Genomic DNA, 10,032 nt, shown 5'->3' on the forward strand with positions numbered 1-10,032 from the left:
CCTCGAACTCAGAAAGCCACCTGCCTCTGCCTCCCAAGTGCTAGAATTAAAGGCGTGCGCCACCACTGCCCAGCTACTTTGCTGTTTCTATGGCAAATCAGTCATTGTCAGACCAGTGTGGGGGAAATAGAGATGGCACTGGGCTTGAGCCATGTGCTGGTGGCTTGCCCACTCCTTAGTCACTCAGGGGGAATTTCAGATTAAGACGCCTCTTCTCTAACTCAGTAGTTTAATATTTCTTTGAGGTCTGGGGAGTTATTATGTCTAGAATAAGGAAGTAAGCCTTGAATTGTGATGTTTGTTTATATTAGATTTTTAATCCTTACAGTAATTATTCAATCCCCCACCCACCCACATACACACACACTAGTGTCTCACTATGCAGCCCAGGCTGGCCTTAAACTCACAATCATTCCTTCTCATTTGCGATGACAGGCATGCATCACTGTTTCTGGGTAGGAGGTACATGTGTCAAAGTACATGAAAAACTATTGTGACACATGGTTTTTCAGAGTGCTACTAAATGGTGTCGGGAACATGAAAGTTTTTGTATGTGATTGTCCGTATTATTTATGAGACTACTTAGGCACGCAGAAGCTGAACCCTCCTATTGCATACTTCCCTAACTCCCATGACTGCGTGATGCTGTGATTATGACACTGATAGATTCAAAAAGCAGATGCATGTGACTGTTTTAAAATTGGTACTTACAGTACTGAGGCGAACTGTTCAGACTCGTCCGGCGCCCCGAATTCCTCCCACTGTGGAAGTCATAGAGAAGGAGCAGAACTGGGAAAAGAAGGCCCTGCCTATTGATCCAGACATTCAGAACTCAAGTGAGGAAAACCGTCTCTTCACTCAGAGGTGGAGAGTCTCACACATGGGAGAAGACCTGGAGAACAAAGGGCAGCCAACATTTGTTAGCCTGTCACAGCCACCTTGCAGTTCCCTTCCCGGCACTCAGCAGCCCAGAAACCCCGTGTTGTCAGAGGAGCCCACGGTGCTCGGAGACGGGCAGCAGCTCAGAACCTCGGAGGCCCTGGTGCAGAGGAAGGACATTATGGCCCGGATTGCCGAGCTCACACTGCAGAATTCAGCCATCAAGGCCCACCTGAACAATATTACCAGCTCAGGGGGAGAGCAAGGTGATGGACTCCGGGAGCCGAGCAAACAGGGAAGTGCCAGCGAAGTGCCTGCTGTAAGTACCAGCTGAGACTGCCTGGGACACAGCAGGAGTCAGGGTCGGACACTGCGGTCTAAAGGGGCCGCAAAGGGAATAGAGATTTGTTTTCCCTCATGGTTTCAAAGGGATTACTCCCTGTGGCAGAATCTATTGCTCTGGCCCTTAGGTTAGACAAACAGACTCTCATGGTGGCCAGAACATGTGGCCCATAAGGGTCAGAGAGTAAGGTACATGTCTGTAAGATGTGCCCAGGTGATGGAATTCTTCTAGTTAAGCCCTGCCTCTTCCCTGTCACTGCCTATCCATAATACTGTCACCTTATGGATCCTTCAGAGGATCAACTCTTCATTAAAGCCCCCAGGAGCCGGTCACTCCCTAAAGCCCACGAGCTGGCAAGCAAGCCCCCAGTGTATGAGTTGGGACATTTCATATCAGGCTTTAACAGACATCCAAAGAGGTTTCTTCTCAGAAGTGACTCTGAATAGCTTTGACATATCTTCCTTACAAGTAGATAAAACTTACCTGTTAGCTTGTTTTGCAACATGAAAATCAAAATACATGAATGCATGAAAAAAGAAAACTAGCTAAACTGTGTGGGAGGGCTGAGGCTAAGCTAGGAGTGAATGATAGGGAGTCGGGAGGACCTAGAGTGCTTGCTGAACAACTGCATTTTAATTAAAAGTAAGTTACTCTTAACGGGGCCTATTAAAGAGGAGTTGACCCTTAACTCTTGAATAACTTTTTCTAGGGCACAGAATGGGTTTTCCTATAGAAATTACATTTAAAGAATCAGTTAGACTTCAGTGTGCATATGAACGGGCTGAGGATCTTGCTAAAATGTAGTGCCTGACTGAGTAGGTCTGGGATTCAGATAGTTCCTATGTAATACGTCCCTCCGTGATGCCAGAGCGGCTGTTCTGCTCACATTTGGAGGAGCATCGATCTTACACATAGACCAGGATTTTTTTTTTATCCTGTGTAATCTTCAAGAGACTAAGTAAGGAAGGGTTGACATGTGTTTGAGGACAGCCAGGGCAGCTTTAGTGAGTGCCAGACCATTCTGGGCTATAGTGTGAGATCTGTCTTTTAAAAACAAACAAATAATAAAAGGAGAAAACAGTTAAACAGCACACCCCTAACTGTTCTTAGTCCCCTCTGGAAAAGGTTCCCTGCTCCTCCCAGCTTCTGTGAGGTGAGCTTTTGTAAGCTCTCTTCATGAATAAGAAAGGACACGTGGATTTGTCTTTTCTGTCAGTGAGGACATTTATAAGTAAAGCCGACTAATCTGGTCACTTAAACCTTTACTCCATTGTGGGGAGAGTGTGAGTCTGCGTCCTTGACAGGAGTGTCCGTGACACATCTGGTCACGGAGGGTATTTTATTTGAGCAAAGGTGATGCCTGCAAGGGTCTCACAGCAGCTACACTGCTCTTGTAGTCGGAAGGTGCCGGGCTGCCTGGGCTAGGGGGTTTCTGAGCTAGCCACGCTCCTAAGGGCTTTCCAGTGACTGCGTGCTTTGGTGAGGAAAGTGGGAGGTGAAGTAGGAGCCACCTCTGTTATCATTGGCCAGGAAGGAGCTTCGATGATGGGCAGCAGCCAAGTACAGGCACAAGGATGCTTGCATATCACATTATATGTTTGTAGAGTTTTGAAGAGCATTTGAAATAGGTGACTGTTGCTTTTGAAAAGGTAACACATTAAATGCTGAGCCTGTGCCCTTTTTGAGTAATCTTCCCTGGAAAGGGAGGCCTGCGGCCGCCTCTGCCATCCCTTTCTGCTCTAATCAGAGATACAAAGTAGCCCCTGACTCTTAAAGACAAAGCAAGGCCACTCAGGTTAGTCATTCTGTCAGGTGGGTTCTTCCCTCAGAGGGAGATATTTGACTAAGTAAAATTATTATGAATGGCCAAAGTACATTTTTCTTAGGCTTTTCAAATTAAACTTACCCCTGGAGTAGTTTTTTGTTTTGTATTGTTTGGGCTTTTACTCTCTATTTAGACCATTTTACTGTCTTATGCTCCCTTCTAGTCGCAGATGTTCTTAAATCAGACCTCTGAAGCTAAAAGCAAAGGAATAGTATGATTAAGAGTCTTTGCCAGATAATGCACGAAGCTTGTTTGAAGATTGAAGTTTTAAAAACATTCTTTTCAGATTCAGAGATATTCCTGTGTAGTCTGTCACCACTCTGATCTGTCATCGATAGGAGTGCGCCATTTACCTCGCTGGCAGATGTGTCTTTGCTCTTGTGATTCATATTCTCATTCTCTCTCTCTCTCTCTCTCTCTCTCTCTCTCTCTCTCTCTCTCTCTCTCTCTCTCTCTCTCTCTCTCTCTCTCTCTCTCTCTCTCTCTCTCTCTCTCTCTCTCAGCTGAGGCAGGTAGTAAGAGCCGCAAGCACAGGGCGGCTTCGTCCCATTAGACTGTTCATGCAGTAGTGGAAGCATTTGTGTATGTCTTTGCTTTAGCCCTCACGCTTCAACTACATGATTTGTAAACTATTTTACCCATCATTCATTTATGTTTATATCAAGGCTCATAAATACTGACTTGCTGGTACTTAGTAGAAAAGTCAGAGTCGAGTGGTTTTAATGATGGATTTGTGCCTTTTCCCGCTGAAGAATTTCCCAGCAGTTCAGCCTTTAACACCAAGTACCATGGAGGAGCGGATTGCAGAGTTGAACCGACAGAGCATGGAGGCACGCAGCAAACTGCTCCAGCTGATAGAGCAGCAGAAACTTGTTGGCTTGAGCCTTTCCTCATCACCAGTGTCACCCACTGAGTCACCTCTCCGAGCTTGGGCTGGTAGGTCACAGCCTGATCCCTGACTTACAGACTTAGAAGTATGGCTTCACTCTCAACTGTGGAAGTTCCCATCGAGTCAAGATAACCTCACGGCACTCCGTGTCCTAGTACCCCAACTTTGTACCAGAGGACACTGGCTTGGGTCAGAGAGTAAGTGGCAGAAATAGTGGTAGAAAGCTGCCCCTTAGGCAGATTTCTGAGTTCCAGGACAGCCAGGGCTACACAGGGAAACCCTGTATCAAAAAAAAAAAAAAAAAAGAAAGAAAAAGAAAAAGAAAACAAGCAAGCTGCCTCTTGTTTTATAGCTAGTCTTTGGTATCCAGAGAGACACCATCCAAGTGAAATACTCATTACAGTATGTGACTCACTTAGGATATATGCTGTATAAAGTATCTATAAATATTATCAGATTACAAATAATTGCTCTCGTAAAACCAGGAAAATATTTCCACTCAATTTAGTTTTTACATTATTTTGTTACATTTAAGAATATATAAAGAATATTAAAAAATATTTGAATTATAACCTAGAAATTTTGTTTTCATAGTAGCCCTGTTCAAACAGTGCTGAATAAATGAAGTAGCTCAAAGTCGCTTTTAGCCAGAAATACATTTATGCCCTCAAGGGTGGTGCTACAGCAAAGGTATTGATTGGAGCCCAGTCTAAAGCTGATTGTGACAAACTGAGAGGCATTCCTGAGATGCTAAAGCCATGGCGGTGCTTACAGGGACCGAGTGTCCTGCATAGCTGGGTGAAGTCTGTTACCCATATGCTACCACTAAGAGTTTTCACCTCTGTTGGAAATGACTTACTTTTTTAAAATTTGAGCAAGAGAACAGACTCTTGGGGCTTACTAGAAAGTAACAGGCAATGTATTTCCCCAAAAGCCTTTCCTTTGCATTTATTCTAGGTTTCCTCAGTTGATTGATAGCTGTCTTCAGTTCTTTACAGTCATGAAGGCTGGAGGCAAATTCTGGCTCAAATATGTAAATTGTTCACATATGAACCCTGCAAGGTGCCTGCCATGCATGGTCTTAAATATTCCAGCACCAAACTGGGGACCACACAGAAACAATAAGTGTAACAAATGTCAGCTGGTTCTGAGAATAGTTGGGGGCATAAAGCAAAACAGCCTAACGTGTGATTCTGTGACTTAATATGACATTACGTTCTGTAAGCTTGAAAATTATCTTTAGTTCTGTTACCTCATCTAGTATTCAACGCACCCAAAATAGAATTCTTGATTTTATAGTAACCTCTGTGGGGTATAATAAAAATTAGAGTAAACAGTGTCATGGTTTTGTGGTATAACTTGGGGGAATTTTAAAAAATTAGTTAGCTTTGTTGTTTGACAGTTTTCTACATGAATATAATACATTCTGGTTCTTCTCCCACTCTGTCTGTTCTTCTCTTTTCTCTTACACCCCTGCCAGCCCCCTGCCTCCAGTCCCTTTCTCATGCTGATAACTTGTTGTAACCCACTGGTTTAAGGATGGTTTGAATGACCATTGATATGGAACTATCCCACCAAGCCTGGTGGGCTTCCCAGTGTTAGCTAACTAAAGACTGTGACACTCCCACCTCCTACAGTCCAGCCCTAGCCAGTAGTTCAGTAAGGGGTGGGGCTCCACAAGCTCCCTACTCCTCTATTGCACAGGCCCAGTGCAGCCTACCATAGGTGGTTTCCTGATGTCAGGGTTCTGGGCTGGTTCTGCCCAGAACACAACCCCGCTCCCTGTCTTCCAGCTATTACATTTGTTCTACCCTCTTCCATGGTATTCCCTGAGCCTTGCAGGAGGAGCTATAAAGGTCCTTTTGAGAGGCACTTTACTGGCTCTTGTTCTCAGCACTGTGAACAGCCAAGGGTCTGTATTCACCACAGTTTCTGCCGAGCCACGCTGCTCTGGATAAGGCTGAGAGTGGCATTTTTTCCGTGGCTGTAAAGAGAGATATTTAGAAGGCAGCTTGACATAACAGTTTAGCCAGACAACAGTAGTAAGTCTCTTCTACTCAGGGCCTGCTACCCTCGCTGCTGTGTGGTTTTGATCAGATATATTGCATATATATGGACTTGCATATGGCCAAAGCAAAGCCTAATTATATGAATCTTCAGGGTTTCCTAAGAAGATAAGCAATCAACAGACATTTATTAGTGAAATGCTTTCTATCCATCATAGTCATAGATGATCCTGCAAGTCATTCTTAAGATCAGATTTCATAGCTGCAAGGGTAAAAGAAACCCTATTTAATTTTATCAAATTGAAAAGTTAAACTTTAAGGCTAGCTCTCTTTTAATTAAAAAAATTTTTTATTCTGTGACAATTTCACAAATACATGTATTTTAACCACATTCATCCCCCCCCCCCCCACATACACACACTCCTTCCCTTCACCCTCTTTCCTGTTCCCCAATGTATCTTAGGGTCCACTGGTTTTTAACTGCTTGCTCTGATTGGAAGATTCTGGCATTCTGTAAACTGGCATGCAGCCAAACTGACAAATAGCCAAAGTTTCTTGTTGTAACAGTTCATTTTTTAAAAAGCATCTTTCAAGTGCTTCTATAAGCCATCATGATAAAGCTATATAAACAAAAATTGTAATGAATAATTTCTAATAATATTGAAATTCAGCAAAGTTGTTACTTCACTTAGTGAGAAATAAGGACATTAAATTTTACTTTTATATTTTAGAAGAAGGAAAGCGAACCATCGAGGTGTCTATTCCAGGAGTGGAGGCTTCAGAGAGTTCAAAATGCAATACTGTGTCTCCTGTCAGTGGGAACAGTTCAAGAAGGTAGGGCCACAGGGCTGCTGGTACTCAAAGCATCAAGAGTGTCTATGTGCCTTTCTCTCTGCACTCTGTATCTTTTTAACTTAAGTTCAGACAGACTCACTCATACAGAGAGAATAAGGTGAAAAGTTAGCTTGACCGAGTAGGGTTGTTTGCTTAAAACAGAAATGGGCAGATCTTTATGCATTTATGGCTACAAAGTTAGGAGATGCTATATCCGAGGGCAGATACAGTGACGGGTAGCACTTTCATGCCTTGCAATAAGTGAACTCAAAGCTGATTGGCCTAGATGAGCCACGTGATTGGTAGGCCAGTCAGGAAGGAGTTCCCTGGCTTTTCTGTCTCCACCCTGCATCCTTGTATCATACGGTTCTGCTCCAGTTCTCATTGCTCCCAGGCTACCCTGACCACCTTCCCCACTCCTGCACAGCCTTTAAAAGTCTTACCTGTATGGTATTATTTATGGAAGGTATGTGCAGTTATCTGTCAAAATCTGCAGAATGTGTCTCATACAGAGAGAACCCCGATGGAAACTGGACTTTGTTAATAGTGAGTCAGGGTTGGGTGGTCAGTGGTAGTGTATTACTTCAGGATGTTATAAGTAAGAGAAGCTGTATTAGAGATGGAGGTGACAGGCACACAAGAATGCCAAACCTTCACTCTTTCTATAAAGCTAAGCTACTCTAAGAGTAAACTATTAGTTTGAAGCTTTGTGTTGGTCAAGTGTTACGACCTGTTTTGGACCTGTCAGCCAAACCCTTTCAAAGTCTTCCCAGTAAAGAGAGCAGTTACACAATGGTTGATGGCTAGTGGTAAATCTCACCCTCTGACTGCCTGCTTATTTCTCCTTGATAGATCGTCAGGGGCGATCAGCAATTCTTGTTCTCCACTAAACGCTACCTCAGGAAGTGGGAAGTTCACACCAGTTAATCCAAGAACAAAGGTATGTTGTAAAATATCAGTGCACTATGTAGAGTTGAGAGAGTGCGGGTGGAAGATGACTAACGTCCATTCTTAGCTACTATTCTTTTTTTTTTTTTTTTTTTTTTTTTTTTTTTTGAGACAGGGTTTCTCTGTGTAGCCCTGGCTGTCCTGGAACTCACTCTGTAGACCAGGCTGGCCTCGAACTCAGAAATCCACCTGCCTCTGCCTGCCGAGTGCTGGGATTAAAGGCATGTGCCACCACGCCCGGCTTAGCTACTATTCTTAGTGTCTTTAACATGATAGAAACTGCAAGGAAAAGAAAGACTATAATTTATCTTCATTTGGAAAACAATAAGTTGTTTGTTTTGTCTTGTATGGTAACTTAGAAATAAGCTAGAATTTGGTAGGATTTCAAGTGTCTTCCTTCAGAGACTAGGAGTTAACTAGTCTCAGGCTTGATTCCCAAGTACCATGGACTTGAGTGGGTCATAGATTTGAAGTATTGCCCCTGCCATTGTTGGGGTGACGAAGTAGAGTTTGGGATAGCCAGTCCTGGGTCTGGGTACTTTACACCAGTGTACCACAGCTGAGGGTCCCTTTTTTAGATGGGTGATAACACGGGAAAAATGAATGCTTTGTACATTTTCATAAGTTCTGGTTTGGTCCAGACTGTTTGGAAGCTAAACATTTACAATTTATTTAGATTTTTTCACAGGAGGCATTTTTATTTGTTTTGATAATGTTGAAAATTCAGTGTTTATCATAGAAGATTATAAAAATACCTTTAGAATTGTAGTATGGTAGACTGAAGTTGTTTCTCCAGAGGTAACCTGGTAAGAGATAATGGGAAGGCATTGGATCGTAGAGGAGAGACACAGCCCAAATGCACCAGCTGCCTAGTTAGTTAGCTATCCCAGCTGCCTGGCTTTAAAATTTTGTCCTTTCTGATTTTTACATTCTGAGAAGCTTAAAGTTATCTCATTGATACAGTTACCCATGGTTCATGGAACTTGGTATCATTTCATTTGCTAAGATCCAATAACTTAATTTTTTCATCCTGTTTCAAATAGTCTCTGCAGCTGAGTAAATGTCGGATTTCTCCCTTTAGGTTTTTACTAGGACACCTGCTGAGCAGGCATCTAGCTGTCTGGTGTCGCCGCAGCCAGGAGCTGTGCCAGGAGAGCTGACACTTCACAGCCATTTAACACACATGCAACTCTGTTGAATGTACTGGGTCTAAATGTCTCTGCGACTCTAGTGGGCTTATGTCTAACTCCTCTCTGCATCTTTGTTCAACAGACTGAAAAGAAAAATGAAGAAGGTTGGTTTGCTCTTTCTGCCCACATACCGTAAGTGAAGCCCAAGCAGAGAGTGTCCACGGTGGCTTATTCCTGGCCTTGCCTTCGCACTTCACGGATTCCATTTTCAAATTATAACATTTTTCTTCAGATAAAACCTGCAAAGATATCCTGTACTTATGGAAACAGAAAAAAGAATTATTTTAATATTTTGCCTTTTCAAATGGTTTTTCAACAAAGCATCTAACCTCTAATTCCCTGTGAATAAAGCTTTGCAGGGGAGTTAAAGTTTTATATTTGTTTAGCCTTGTTAAATGTATTAGTGATACATTGTTACTCTTGTCATTGCATTGAATGTTTGTCTGTTATTTAGTGCATCTTAAATAGATCACCTTCCCACAAGAACTAATTTGCTTTATGTATAACTTAAAATAAAGTTGTTCTGGCTTTCAGAAAAAATGTGATACTTTTCTTTTCTATTATCCATCATTTCAAATTGAATGTACAGCTTTAAGAAAACTAAAGGCTGAGGCTGTGGTGCACACCTATAATCTTAATGTTGATTCAGAAGCCTGAGGCAAGGGGGTGTGGAGTATATAATGAGTTCCATGCCAACCTGAGCTATGTAGAGAACCCCATCTCAACAAAAGAACAGGAAGTGGGTGGAGGAATGTTTATTTTCCTTAAGCACATAAAAGTAGCTATGTGCTTAATAAAAAATCTTATGGCGTTTTTAAGTGTGAAAATTTCAAAATGACAATGTCCATCTAGTTAGTAATGGTTGTTGGGGTCCAGGAGTTGCCCCACACACCACACAACCACTGCTCTCAGTCAGACAGGAATGGTTTAACTGATTGCACACCCTGAGCCTGATCAATCAAATGTTGGCTTCTGTTTCCAGTTTTTCTCAGTGATAACTGCCATGCTATCTATGTTAGTAATTTTTAACTTGAGTGAGTTGGGAGGGGGAGAGGGTCACACTGAAGCTTCCCAGACTCAGCGTTCCCCTTCCCTCCCTCTGCCATTGAGAACCACAT

At 42.7% G+C, this 10,032-nt stretch overlaps 1 protein-coding gene across 3 annotated transcripts in view; it reads left to right on the forward strand.

Annotated features, from left to right (window-relative positions):
* Positions 1 to 9,454, forward strand: part of Spice1 (spindle and centriole associated protein 1) — a 45,409-nt gene extending 35,955 nt beyond the window's left edge. For 2 of the 3 annotated variants that reach the window (XM_029544776.1, XM_029544777.1), the window contains 5 exons: positions 714 to 1,198; positions 3,800 to 3,983; positions 6,674 to 6,776; positions 7,629 to 7,716; positions 8,997 to 9,436. In XM_029544776.1, coding sequence (XP_029400636.1) covers positions 714 to 1,198; positions 3,800 to 3,983; positions 6,674 to 6,776; positions 7,629 to 7,716; positions 8,997 to 9,050 — 914 coding nt within the window. In that variant the 3' untranslated portion in view covers positions 9,051 to 9,436. Of the gene's footprint in view, positions 1 to 713; positions 1,199 to 3,799; positions 3,984 to 6,673; positions 6,777 to 7,628; positions 7,717 to 8,996 lie in introns of all 3 variants that reach the window. The other variant, XM_021209502.2, reaches the window with a different exon arrangement.
* Positions 9,455 to 10,032: the final 578 nt, after the last annotated feature.

The sequence above is a fragment of the Mus pahari genome, chromosome 12, assembly GCF_900095145.1.
Source record: "Mus pahari chromosome 12, PAHARI_EIJ_v1.1, whole genome shotgun sequence".
Taxonomy (NCBI): Eukaryota; Metazoa; Chordata; class Mammalia; order Rodentia; family Muridae; genus Mus; species Mus pahari.